Genomic DNA, 14,179 nt, shown 5'->3' with positions numbered 1-14,179 from the left:
TTGTAAATAACAGCGATGCTTATTCAACATACTAAATTATATTAATTCTTTGTGTACGATATAGCTGTCAATATATACCTACGTGCCTTTATATAAAGCTTTAAGATTTGTTGTTTCTGATGTCAAATGAAAGCCTGATGGCAAATCGTGAGATTTGTTTGCATAATGACCATGAAAAATCTGTTGGAGAACATAGTTACTTAGTAACCCACTAGATGGCATTCACACCCAAAAATGGCCACACTTTGACCACCTTTTAAAACAGTTAGGTCGCAAAAAAAGGAAATTAAAACAAAATACTCAATTCACTTTCGTTATGTAGGCTACATAGAAAAAATAATAACACTGTAAGATGAAACATCACTGATTACATGATGCATCAAAAATTTGAGGGAAGGCCATTGTGACGTTTGTGTAAAGGCTTTCCTTTGATTGGCTGAAAGTTCTGCAGGGGTGCGAGGTAAGATAAAAACACAATTTACCCAAATGGATTGTTTTACACTTGCAGTCCGTACTCGGACTGTATACCTAAATCTCTCTAGCAGTTTACATTAACAATAAACAAAAGTGCTTCTTAACCAAATAGCCATCTTTACTACGCATTTTTCTTGCAATCCCATTTTAATATACACTGTGTAAGCAGAATGACACACAGCTGTCGTCTCCTCTGTGGTTTTTTAATGAGTTGCATCGGCTGGACGGGTATTATAATCGCGACGTCAACAAACAACTGGGTGGTGACCTGTAAATACGGCATGCACACCTGCAGGAAGATGGACGAGCTCGAGACGAAGGGCTTGTGGACGGAGTGCATCATCTCTACTGCTCTGTATCACTGCATCTCACTCAACCAGATCCTCGAAATACCTGGTGAGAAAAGCCATTTTTAACAAATGCAAATATACTATGCATAAATGAACAGTTGTTTAAATGTCTTTTGTTCAGATTTATTGACGTTTTGTGCCTTTTGTTTAAAAATCGTGTTGAATCAGTAAAATGTTCCATTTCGTTTTCAAGAAAAAAAAGGTTTATTATCACAAATCAATTTTTATGAATATAAAATGTTGTCCATAAAATAATATTTGACTAATAATATTTGAAAGACAGGACTAGGCCTAGGTTAAATTAGCATATTTAAATCGTTTTAAAAACATACTTTACAAAAGAACATTACTGGAGGGCATCTTGAGACAAAACAATCCCACTAGTATATTTTAAGATATGTCAGTGCAAGTTGTTTTCGATTAAGACACATCTAACATTTAAATTGGTCTGGGACTTTAAGCCCTGTCCAAGAAACCGCCCCTAAGTGTTTTCGACTTTACGCAGCGCTGTGCAGACCGTGTTGATGAGACCTGTGCGTTTGAATAGTTCTCGCGATACTTTGATGTCACACAGCCTCCGGTTTGCGCAGCGCCGCAGTCGAATCTGCTGTCCGTGTAATGATGTCTTATGTGGACGTGTTTGTGCACTTGTTTTTCAAGCGTACATCCAGACGTCTCGTGCTCTGATGGTCACCGCCTGTCTGCTCGGTCTGCCGTCTCTGGCGCTCGCGCTGCTGGCGATGCCGTGCGTCAAACTGAGCCAAGAAACTGAAGACACTAAATGCAAGCGGGCAGTCCTGGGTGGCATTCTTATACTGTTCATTTGTGAGTAAAAGGACATGTTGTGTAATATTGTAAAGTACACTTGAGGAGGAAAGTTACATTTCCTTTCAAACGGTCATTTATTAATAAAGTTAAACTGATCAAAACATTGTAACTTTCACTCAAGTGACCCTAAACTTTTGAAAGGTAGCGTATTATTTAGGCAGTTATATTTAGCAAAAGGTTATGCTCTGGTTGCTCATATCCTGCTTGTAGTCATGCTTTCAACATGCATTTCAGCAGGGCTTAGAATGGCCTTGACTGAAGTCATTATAAAGCATACAGAGGTTTCCTATATCCTGATACAGTGGGATGCATTTTTTATTTCATTTTTTAATTCAGTTTTCCCCCTTTAATTCTTTTCAAAAAAAATTAAACAGTATAGATGAAGTTCGCAATCTTAAATGTTAATTATGTTGCCACATTTACATGCACAATTATCTTTATCTTTTTAAGAATACTGTGACCATCCTTCCTCTTTCTTTAGCTCTGTGTGGGATGGTGTCAACCATTTGGTTCCCCATTGGGGTCCTTCACGAGGATGGTCTGATGTCATTCGGCTTCTCGCTGTATGCTGGCTGGGTCGGCTCAGCCCTCTGTTTTGTTGGTGGGTCTGTAATGACCTGTTGTTCGAGGAGCGACAGCCCGGCCCAGAGTTCCGAAGACCGCTATCACTACTCCAAACACAGTGGAGTTACTAACTCCGCCCCTCCTACAAACAGTCATGCCAAGAGCGCACATGTTTGAGAGTGGAGACAGACACACACACACTGGATAAGACCTCAGCGCATTACCTCAAGATGGGATTTGGACACACACATTCAAGCTCAGCTCACACACTCACACACATACCAGTAAAAAGTGTGTGTTTCCACTGCCATGGTTTGACTGCAACCATGTGAAGATTTGGAGGGAACAGAGAATTTGATGGAAACCTTTTTCCGCTAAAGCTCACATACGCCGAAGCATGAAAGCCTTTGTTTGAACAACCTTTGAAATGAATCCAGAGGGAAGCACAGTTCCTTCTTGTCTATAAGCATATTTTTTTGATGTTTGTAAAGTCGATCTATTTACACAGTATTCAGTTTTGCTCCTGTATTTCTTTTTCTCAGTGACAAGAAATCAAATATGTTAACACATTCTATACTTTCAGAAAAAGTTGCGTTATCAGCTCATGCTTTCCTCCAGTAATAACAATATATATTACAAAATCACACACCTAATAATGTCAGACAGACAGACAGGAAAACAGTCTGACCAGATGTCATGTGCACTGTTTTCCTGGAGGGCTCCTTGCAGCATTCGAATCAGCATTTGTAATCGGAGAAAAAATTGTTGTAATAGGAAAACATTTTTGTCTCATTTTAGTGATGTGGTCAGTGATTGATTCATATGACTAATGAAAGTTATTGTACCCTCCCTGTGCTTTCTTTGGGACTATGTGAACAACATTTCTTTTAATGTTCACTTTATGTTTAAACATTTTATAATTCTCTGCAAGGTTATTTTAGTTTAGTAAAATTAAAACTTTGAAAACGTTTCTGTTCATTGAAATTAAATTAAATATTGACCTAAAATTATTGGAAAAACTTAACTAAAGGAAAAATTGAAATGTTGCCTCAAAAATAAACTGAAATAAGTTTAAAGCACTACAAATATAATAATAAACAAAAATGAAAATGAAAATGAATTAATATAGAAGCATAAAAAATAAACAAAGAAATTATACAATGACAAAAGCATATACCAAAATTGCTAAAACTTTAAGTAAAATTAATATAACAACTAAAAATAAAAGCTAATCAAAAATGTTTATAAAACTAAAATCAAAACTATAATAACTCTGATTCCATGTTCTTGTGTTACACTGGTTTAGTATGTATTTTCAGAACGAAAACCTGAGACCACAAAATATTCTTTTTAAGATGTGAAACAGTATTAGACACACTTTGTGTTTGTAAAATATATGAATTTTCATGTTTCATATTGTATATTCTTTTTCAAACAAATGTAACTCTAGATCTCTCAGTGTAGTTACATGTGTTGTGAATCAGAAGGATTTTACTCGCGTAGCTGTAAGGAAGAAATGTAAATATACTCATGCAAACTTAAACAAGAGGAAAACCACAAGATGTAACACATTTCCACCAACCAACATAGAAAGAATTTGATATCAATGTCCCAAAATATTTTGAGAACTATTAAGCTTTCACAGGGAGCCAATCATAATATTTCCCCCAGAATTCAAGAGAGTGCTTGAGATGTTAGATCAGTTACAGCTGTGAAGATGGTGTGAGGTTAAAAGTCCACTCAATACATCTTTAGAGAAGGTTTCAATTCATGATCACTGAGTTTTTTATAAGTGAAAATATGTTTTGTAAAGGGTTTAAGTTCTAAAACTAGCAACAGTGAAGTAATGTAATGAAACCGTACTAAGTGAATATTGTATTTAATACAAATGAACGAAAACAAAGCCATTGTAAACCAAAACTGAGACATTAGCTCGCATCAGACTGTATTCTAATGAGTATATAAGTATATATTTATTATTCATATTAAAACAGCAATATAATGGGGTTATTTAAAGGCACTGTTAATAAAAACCAAACTGGTGTAAAGTGTAAAACGTCCCTCTAAATACTGTATGGGTACCTGTTTAGAAATAATTATTTTCTAATGTTCACAAAGAAAAAACAACACTCAAAGATGTTATTAATACACAGATAGCAAAGACAATTGATTTTTTGTTAGATCAACGTTAAATTGCTTATTCTCAACATTGATTCAACATTAAATCAATTATCTTTGCTGTCTAGGTAGGAAGCATGACCATGAATTGCAAATAGGACATGTTCCTGAAATCAACATATTTCCCAGAGAAAAAGTTAAAAGGAATGATGTTCAATTCCCAACTCTAAAAATGCCCTAAAATCTGATTGGTCGGTAAGATTGTTGTACCAGAACCAACAAGGATGTCCTACTATGTCAAAATCTAAATCATGGTCACCCAAATCCATCCTCGTTAAGTTTGTCTATAATGCAGAGAGCTGTTTAGTCCGTAATGCTCACTCAGGTGAATATTCTTCATTGGCCAGTTCCTCGAAGCCTCTGTTGGTCCTGCCTTTGCTTCTGGAATTGTCGGACGAGGATCTTTGTTCATGATACTGATATTGGTTTTGGTACTGACAGTCCATCTCCTCAGCTGCCCAGCCCTGGTACTGTCCTTCCTGTTCATCCTCCTGAGGATGCAAGTCATCGTCCACATTAAAGCTGTCGTCTACCTCCGTGTCATACCTCTGGTAAGAGCTGGCATGGGCCGCTTCTTCTCTAGCGCTGAGTTCCAGGGAGCTGTTCCACATGCCGTAACTAAAATAGATCAGCACACCTGTGGGGGTAAAAAACAGACAAGTAAAATCAAGCTTGCATAGCTTTGGTTTTATGTTTGCATAGAGTTTGTTTTGAGCTTTACAATTGTTATACCAAACCGTTGAGGGTTTTTTTAATAGGAGGAGATCCAACCTACCTAGGGAGCACCACACTACAAAGCGCACCCAGGTGATGCTGGATAGCTTGAGCATGAGGTAGATGTTCACCAGCATGGCCACTGCTGGCACGAAAGGCACGCAGGGCGCCATGTAAGGCAGCTTTTTAGGGTTCTCCGGCTGCCGAAGAATAATAATAACCAGAGTTACCATCAGGACAATTACAGTCATTATAAAAGGCATTATTGCCCAACGAGCCCCTCCTGAGACCTGCTCGAAGCCGTATATGACAAGGATCCACAAAAAGAAAGTTAAGACAAAGAAGAGGAGAACGCAGGAAGTGACGGTACGTCCTGTCGCAGGTGTCGGCCTATCACCCGAGTTCGGCAAGCCCAGACGCACCCGTAGGGTGTAATAGTGAGAGCCCAGGACACGTTTTAAGACGCCCACCAGGGCGCTATCAGATCCTTCCGCCTCCGTTTCGTTCTCTCCTACTCCATAGCCAGAGTTTTCTGACTGGTATCCCCCCGAATCCGACTTTCCAATCAACGTTTCGTCATCGCCCTTCGAGGGGAGGTTCTTGGCCCCACAGGCGTTGTCGCTGAAGTCCTCACCACCAGAATTAATATGCATGTCTTTCTCACTGGCTACCATCATCTCCTCCTTCCTTCTCCGTTCCTCCTCTTCCTCCTCGGTAAGGAAACTGTTGAAGCCATCCCTATCGGGCTGATACCGCAGAAGCAACACGCACACCGAAACCAGCGTGTAGGCCAGCAGCGTGCCGATTGACATCATCTCAATCAGGTCCCTCAGACTCACCAGAAGAGCCAACAGAGCAGCCAGAGACCCCGATATGACACAGGCTACCATGGGGGTCTCTGTGTGGGGACTCACAAAGGACAGGAACCTGCCGTGCATACAGACACTTTAGTAGACGTGCAAACATATCAACTAAAGCGTAACATGAACACACGTACCTGAAGAGCAGACCATCTCCTGCCATGGCATAGATGACTCTGGGCATAGGAAACAGAGATCCTAGAAGGCTGACAGTGAGGCCTGCTATAGCTCCCACTGCTACAATATACTTGCCTGCTAGGAAGCCATGAACCGCAAACATCTCCATAAGTGGAGCATCTCCATCAATCAGGTTGTATGGCACCATCAATGTCAAAATAATACTTACCTAAGACATAAAATCACATTTTGCAGTCTGATGCAATAATCTACGATGATGTAATATCTTTTTTTTAGAAATCAGATGCCATGCATGTTGTCGTGATTTATTTAATTCCAGTGTAAGGCATTAATAACATAATAAAAAGTGCAGTGTGAAGAATTGTATTTAATCTGGCTAAAAATGTTCAAAAGAGGGCTTTTGTATTATTTGAAGAAAGGATAAGCATAGGTCTACTCTACAGAATCTATGTGCAAGGATCAAGATTCAGCCTCTAGAGAAAATAAATAAATCACTGTTCAGGTGAGAAATGCTTGAATATAGGACTGGGATGATTTAATCGTTTATTTCCTTCTTTGCATCCTGACCTGTATTTATTTTAATTAATTTTAATTTTTGGAAAAACTAATTCACTATGTAAAGCATTTTTTTAAAGAATTGATTATTATAGACAGAGTTCAGAGTTTAGATAGCAGAACACTAGCACTCACGGAGACATATGCTGTGAGACAAGTGATGAGAGAGGCTGTTATTGCGTATGGAATGGAAGTGTTCGGGCTCTTGGCTTCTTCGCCTGTGGTGGCAATAATGTCAAAGCCAATGAAGGCATAGAAACAGGTTGCAGCTCCTTGCATGACCTACAAAACACAGTTATATCCCATACAGATGATGCATGGCCATATGGCCGTATCTTTAAATGTACAGTCTATAAACGTGGACATACAGTATGTGTTATATATCCATTATTTGTCTAGACATTACAAAACATAAATCCACAAATAAAGCAGAGAACATGGTTATAAACGTATAGAATATAATAGAAAGACTTAAAGGCTTAAAGAAAGTTGCCTTTCAAAAACATGTCTTATTACAGATATACAATATTTTTTGTAGTATTTTAAAATGTGTGATGCATATACTGTATGTACAAATTATGTTTTGTGTTTAATTCATACTGTATGCAGTAAACCTTCTTACCCCTGACCAACCATAGGGCAGAAACCTGCCATCTTCCCAGTTGGCTCCACCGAGGAAGAAAAGGCCAGCAAGGACCATGAAGATCCACACGATCAGGTTAACCACATTGAGCACATTGTTAAAGCTCACTGAGTTTTTCACCCCTAAACCCACAATCACTGTCACCAACATGGCGATGAGCAAAGCCAGCAGGTCTGGATAAGATTCCTCTCCCTTACCTGAAGAATTATAGTGTGTATGATCAGTAACAACATCATCCATCCACACTTATTATTTTATCAACACACTTTATATTCTTCTATTAGGTTGATTACCCACCCAGACCATTCAGTGTTCCAAGATGGTTGATCATGTAGCGGCTGATGGTGTGATTGGCTAAAGAGTCAAACATGCTGCTGAGCGCACTGGCACCTGCTGCTGTACCAATCATATACTCCAGAAGGAGGTTCCAACCAATGAAAAAGGCCACAAATTCTCCTACTGTGACATAGCTGTAGGTGTAGGCGGAGCCTGTTGTTTTGGGCACCCTGACACCAAACTCAGCATAACAGACCCCTGTGTAAAATCACTGAGATTAGCTGTTTGATAAAGTACCAAGTTCATAATATCAGTTCATTTGTTACTGTATTTTTTTCAGCCTGGTTATTGAACCAACAGGTCTTGGTCTGGATCTAGGACTTGGTGGGTCTGGTTTTGGCCAGCTCTCAATTTAACCTCCAGTTGGCATTTTATAAATTAGACAGCTGGCCGAGTAACCCCATAAAGCATTAACTTATTGCTGTGGTTTCCTAAACGTTAAACTGTTAAAATAATATTATTTCACATAGACAGTGCCTAACAAACATAAGGCCACATATTGTTGCTGTTCTTCTGAAACCTAATTCGATGTCAAAATTAGCTGTTTTTCATGAAATGCAAAAAAAAACCACTGTACTTTTTCGATGATTACATACTGTGTTGTCAAAGTTGAGAAGCACTTTTTAAGAATTTTTATTGGTTAGATATTTGCAAATTCCAGTGACAAACATGAATGGGTGACTAATAATAGGCTACTGATTTATGACAAAAAAATTTAAATCACAAAACGAGGAGATGAAAGGTTTCAGAAGGACAGCAGTGATATGTAAAAAACGACTGTAGATTAAAGTTACGATCACTGAATGATTTTAAAAAGTGATTTTAAAAAAATTCCACCTGACAGAATTGATGCCACAGCTGCAATAATGAAGGACAAGATCACGCCAGGTCCTGCCATTTCCTTAGCAACGAGCCCAGCAACCACATACATGCCGGTACCAACACAGCTGCCAACCCCAAGTGACACCAGATCCACCGTAGAGAGCACCTGGGCAAGTTTAGTGCCATGCAGGTCATCAGATCCCTCCTGCATGGAATCCACAGGTTTGGTGCGCAGGATTCTTGAATGGAGTCCATACCAGGACGACTCCCATTCAATCCTCCTGGGGTCCAGTTTAGCAAAAACAGCACTCATCTTTCACAACAGGAAGACTGGATAAAAGAAGGGGGAGGTTTGTCCTGTCCAATGTGAGGGTCTCAGTATTCCAGGTGTTTCCTGTAAATTTGTCTTGTATGTCTGTCTCTTGCTTTAATTCACTTTCTCTCCCCCCTAGAGTGGATCCATCACATGAGCGATCAATACAGCACTTGATTTGGAACTGAAAATGGCCCCTACAAAAAAGAAAGGCAAGCTGATCACATATCATAGAGACATGTGTACTGCATTACCGAGATAAAACCCAATAAGTAAGTGTACCAATATTGACATTGACAAAAACTAGTTCAAGGTTGATTATCATTCAAAATTGACCCTTTTTTCAAATATCTGACAAACAATGTCTACACTTGTTTGTATTAGACACATTTCTATTAGACAAGAAATGTCTAATATAAACTTAATCATGCTCAATCAACCACACCGTGTTATATACAATAACTGAACAATAGGAAGTGACCCCTCACTCATTTAGGTGAAATGTTGCTATGTTGCAGGACTCATTACACTTGCATATTAGCATATGGAGAGCATCAGCTATTCAGTGGACATTGATATACTAAAAGTGAGATCAATGTGAATGTAATGTTGGATTTTAACCTAAAAGAACAGAAATGTATGCATTAAGTTATGTTATATACATTTTAATTAGAGGTGCAAAAAGCACAGAAATTAATATATTTTTTAAACCCTATCCATTAGAATTTTCACAGATGTTAATAAATACATTTATATTCCCTTCTTCCCGTCTAACAGTATGAAAACATGTTTTGCTACACTGTCAGTTTCACTGCCGGTTTCTACCCACCATGCACCTCACTACCTCCCCCTGTTGTTTTTCCCTGCACAGATAGCATCTGCACATCTTACTATCTTGTATTTTTTTCAATCAAATGTAGTTCTGCCTCTCACTCAGATAAGATGCATTTGCCACTGCAGACACAAAATCTGTCGGATGTGCCTGTTGGCAATTGCCAGTTGAATCTGCAGCCTCTACTTTAATACAATCTGACAACATCGAAACAGTCCACCTTCATGACTACTGGTGATTTATAAGATGAGATCAACTACGAAGAGAAGTTATAGCCATATCATCTTTGGAGATAGGTAAAGACAAAGGATGAATGAGAGCCATAATGCTTTCTCTACTACAGACATTGTAATGACATTGTAGTATTAGTAATTCAGTCATTTCCTGTTTTCTGTTACCTGGGAAAACAGCCAAGTAGGCCGATTACATAAAACGATAAAAGTAAAAAAAATAAACTAAGGAGTGAATGATTAAAACCAAAAAGTTACATCCGTTGTACACAAGCCAATATTGTACATCAATATACATAGTATGTCCACAGTCAGAGAAAATGATTAGATAAAGATTAAGATAAAAGGATAAAGATCAGAAAAAAACAACTGTGTTTGTACAATGTTTGTCATAATTCAGGTTCTGACATGGATATGGAAAGAGTAGCAAGGGTAAAAAAGGATAAGGAGACCACATATAAACCCAGTTTGAATACAAGAACCATATATGCAAAACAGCATAACTTTGGTGTAAAGGTTGTAAAAGTAGGGCTGAACAAACTGTCAATCAGCAATGACAATCAACACACAAACACTGTACTTCCTGTACGCTAATAAATGCAAGAAACAAGCCCAGTTGCAGTTTAGCATGCATGCAAATACTGACACTGATGATCACTAATTGTATCTGGTGCTGAAATTATGTACAAAACCAAAGCTTCGAGACTAATAGCCCACATTTATGGGGAAGTTGCGAAAAATAAACTGTTTAAATAATATCAATACAGTGCCCTCTCGCATACACTGAAAATACATGCGTTTGTCATATTTGGACATTCTTCTGGAGGGACTTTCAGCACCCTGGTCAGTTCCACCGTCTTGCAACACAAACGTGTAACGACGTTCATATTTATACACATCGGATAATAATATTTTCCTCATTATTGATAGTTTATTAGTATACATTCTCGAAGAATTATCCTGAAGCACAAAAAAAATCAATGTTCACAAGAAATCGCCAACTGATACTAAAATCTACGGCACCCGCGTTCTGCTGCACCTATTCAAAAAGTCGAGTACACAAGTCAAATTTTGCAACCTGTACAACATTTCCAATAATGAAATATTAATGATGGTCCTCTGAAGCTTGTCAAGGGAGAGCTGAAAGTTTTAGGTACACTTTGGTGTTGAGCTATAGTGAAAAAATAATTTGCGCTTCTACAACAGACATAAATTACAATTTGCCCCAACCCGAACTAAAACCCTACAGCTGCTCTCTCGGTTTAAGTGGTAAAACAAAAAAGCTTTGCCGTTGTCTTCCACCCTTAAAAGGAAACCGACCTATCCAGTATCAAATTGAAAACAGCTTGTCTGGCCAAAAACTCACCGATGGGGATTTTAAACTGTATACGCCATTATGTCCAGCGGTAAGGCAGGAATCCGGGTAAAGCTCGTGGAGACAGTAGGGGACACAACGCGGAGGGATGTGAATTATTTAGGCGGTTCTCCGTGTGATCAGAGCAGAGTTCATTATTAAAAGATTAGTCCACCATTCAACAGCTGCCTGCGTCAGAGCTTCCCATGACAAGTTTTAGATTGTTATACTCTTTTAGGTCAATGTAGTCTACATTCCCTGGTGATGTTGATGATATTAGGCTACCTCGTGCTATTTTACCATAACAATTAGGTTCAGATGTTTGTAGGTTAGGATGTAGGTTATACATACTGTATGAATAAGTGCTGGTACCTAAAAACACCTTCAAGTGCGTATGCAAAACACTATACAGTATTTTCACATGTTCGCCTAGTAAGACTAATTAAAAACATTTTTTATGATCATTAAAAAAGGTAGCACTGACACAACCTCAACTGTCATAATCGCGAATCAGGTTGCCTGTATATGTTACAGTTCATGCAACAGATAAACAAAGCCATCATTTGTTTTATTTTTGTAGTTATGCATCAGTCTATGGCATTTAATTTATTTTTTATTAGCCTGCCACTCAGCTTCAGTTGCAGAGAGCTAGTGTCTCTCAGGTTTCACAGGAAACAAAAGTATCGCCATGGTGACTGAATGATAGGATTCATCAGTAGTGTTTGTAGTGGTGTGGCAACACTTCTGCAAACATAACCAGTTTCAACAACAAAAGGTCAACAAAACAAATCAATTTCCCATCTGCAGTGCTCCGACATCATGTCAAAATTTGCATTGGCCTTTTGTTGTTTGATCTGACCCTAACTACTACTACTGTAACATTATGCTGAAATGTATCAGCATAATAACCTTAATGTAAACACTTTGTAATTTTATGGCTATGACTATGCATATAATCTCATACAATTATTTCACAGAAAATTTAGTGCCTAATGCTCCACCTACAACGTTTTTTAAATGAAAGTTACAGGGTTTAGGGTTGAGTAAGTGCATGGCTGAGATAGTTCAGAAAGATCCAAATCATCACACAAATGAGTCACAGCTCAACTACATCATTCCCTTGAGTCATGACAAATGCACCATGCTGTGCAATAATCAAATCAATGCAACATCAAAGTGCACGTGCAGAGCATATTTAGAAATGATAAGAACATAAAAACACACAATTTCATGCCCAACAACATCTTCATGTCAGGTTATTATACTAGTAAACGTGTTTAAAAACACTTAGATATATATATATATATAAGAAATCATAAAGCTTTAAAGAAACTTCAAGTGATAGTTCACCCCAAAATAAAAATTCTGTCATCATTTACTCAGCATCTTGTCATTTCAAACCTGTGACTTTCTTTCTTCCTTAGAACAAGAAGATATTTTGAAGAATGTTGTTAACTGGCCCCCATTCACTTGCATTGGTTTTGTGTCTATAATAGAAGTGAATGGGGAACTGCCATAACTGGTTAAGCCAGGTAATTTTTTATCTGGTCATAAAGGTGAGCCAAAATAAAAATAAAAAGTCCATTCTACAGATAAGACGTTCAACTGCAAGACTTTAAAAGCAACCAACTTTCCTCAAAATATCTTCTTTTGTGTTCTGCGGAAGAAAGAAAGTCATGAAGGTTTGACATGAACCCATTTTCTTTTTCTTTTTGCACTTATGCTTTTTGTTGTCCTTATGTTGTTCCAATTGCTTCCATTGTTTCCCTCATCTGTAAGTCGCTTTGGATAAAAGCGTCTGCTAAATGACTAAATGTAAATGTAAATGTAACATGACAAGAGGCTGAGTAAATGATGATAGAATTTTCATTTTTTTGGTGAACTATCACTTTCAGATGTGTGAAACAAGATGAGGGCAGTAAAAATAAAGGCAGAGAAATGTCTCTTCCAAAATTCTTTCCTTGATTTTTTTATCAGAGAATACAGTAACAGACCAAGTTATGCTATTAAACCTGTTTTGAGTTCATGTGCAAGTAGTGGCATGATAGGCTACAAGGTGGTTCACTAGACATGGGGAGGACAATACATTTATTTTAATAGCAAAAATAACGAAAAGTCAAATTACGTGCTTCCATTCTTAAACAGAAATTGACATAGTAGATTTAAAATAAAGTTCAGATTTTCACTGGCTGTGGTAAGGTGTGTCTACCTTTATTTCTTCCCAAGAAAGAGCTCTTGCTTCATTCCAACATTAGCTATGGAGAAAAACATTTCTTTAGAACAAAGCTGTATCTTTGCCTGTTTGACCAGGTCAGCGGAAAAATATTTTTGGCACTGACGAACAGAAAAATGGTTTGTCTGTCCATCTGCACATGGTTTTGTTAGAGTTTATCTCACTTTAAAAGCAATCAAACACTCTATTTTATAGTTAAAAGAAGCCGATTTGTTAGACTGCTTGTCGAATTTGGGTAAATGTGTTAAACGAGCAGTAAACTAAAGATTAAAACAGTATTTGTCCACATGTGCTTTGTATAATTTTACAAAACAAACCACTTGGATGTCCTCTGACATCTTGTGGACAAAGCGAGCATTACCTTTTTGTAACGATCCGGATACGTGGCTTGAAACGCAAGGAAGTGACGTCGTCGTCAGTCTCGAGCTTTGCCTACGCCTTAGTAGGATTCGTAACTTTGCTTCTAACGTTGAATGGTTGGTTATCTACTGTAAGTATAATTAAGACAATAGACAATTATAAATAATAACAATAATCGATTCATTTTGGTTGTAGCTTATAAATTGTGTATTTAATAAATTTCCTACTGAAATAAATGAACAATTCTAATGGTTTCCACAATAAATTTCTGTGACGGTTTTTATAGTTTTTTTAACTGATAGGCAATGACTCTTTCAAAAGTGTTCAATCTGTTTTTTCACTGAGTTTGTAATAAACATTGTAATGTTTTATAAGGGGGCTGTGTGAATTTGTAG

At 37.8% G+C, this 14,179-nt stretch overlaps 2 protein-coding genes across 2 annotated transcripts; one reads left to right on the top strand and one right to left on the bottom strand.

The window, feature by feature from the left end:
* Positions 1 to 332: 332 nt before the first annotated feature.
* Positions 333 to 3,166, top strand: cldn11b (claudin 11b). The gene is made up of 3 exons (XM_057322338.1): positions 333 to 870; positions 1,485 to 1,649; positions 2,134 to 3,166. The coding sequence occupies exons 1-3, from the start codon at positions 645 to 647 to the stop codon at positions 2,391 to 2,393; spliced, it is 651 nt and encodes a 216-aa protein (XP_057178321.1). The 5' UTR covers positions 333 to 644; the 3' UTR covers positions 2,394 to 3,166.
* Positions 3,167 to 4,088: 922 nt separating this feature from the next.
* slc7a14b (solute carrier family 7 member 14b) lies at positions 4,089 to 11,305 on the bottom strand. Its single transcript, XM_057322677.1, has 8 exons — positions 11,204 to 11,305; positions 8,478 to 8,972; positions 7,602 to 7,838; positions 7,284 to 7,501; positions 6,797 to 6,943; positions 6,106 to 6,314; positions 5,170 to 6,035; positions 4,089 to 5,031 (listed from the first exon to the last, which is right to left on the bottom strand). The coding sequence occupies exons 2-8, from the start codon at positions 8,773 to 8,775 to the stop codon at positions 4,712 to 4,714; spliced, it is 2,295 nt and encodes a 764-aa protein (XP_057178660.1). The 5' UTR covers positions 8,776 to 8,972; positions 11,204 to 11,305; the 3' UTR covers positions 4,089 to 4,711.
* Between the last annotated feature and the right edge of the window lie 2,874 nt (positions 11,306 to 14,179).

This window comes from Triplophysa rosa, linkage group LG23, assembly GCF_024868665.1.
Source record: "Triplophysa rosa linkage group LG23, Trosa_1v2, whole genome shotgun sequence".
Lineage (NCBI taxonomy): Eukaryota > Metazoa > Chordata > Actinopteri > Cypriniformes > Nemacheilidae > Triplophysa > Triplophysa rosa.
This window is presented reverse-complemented; position numbering and strand designations above follow the sequence as displayed.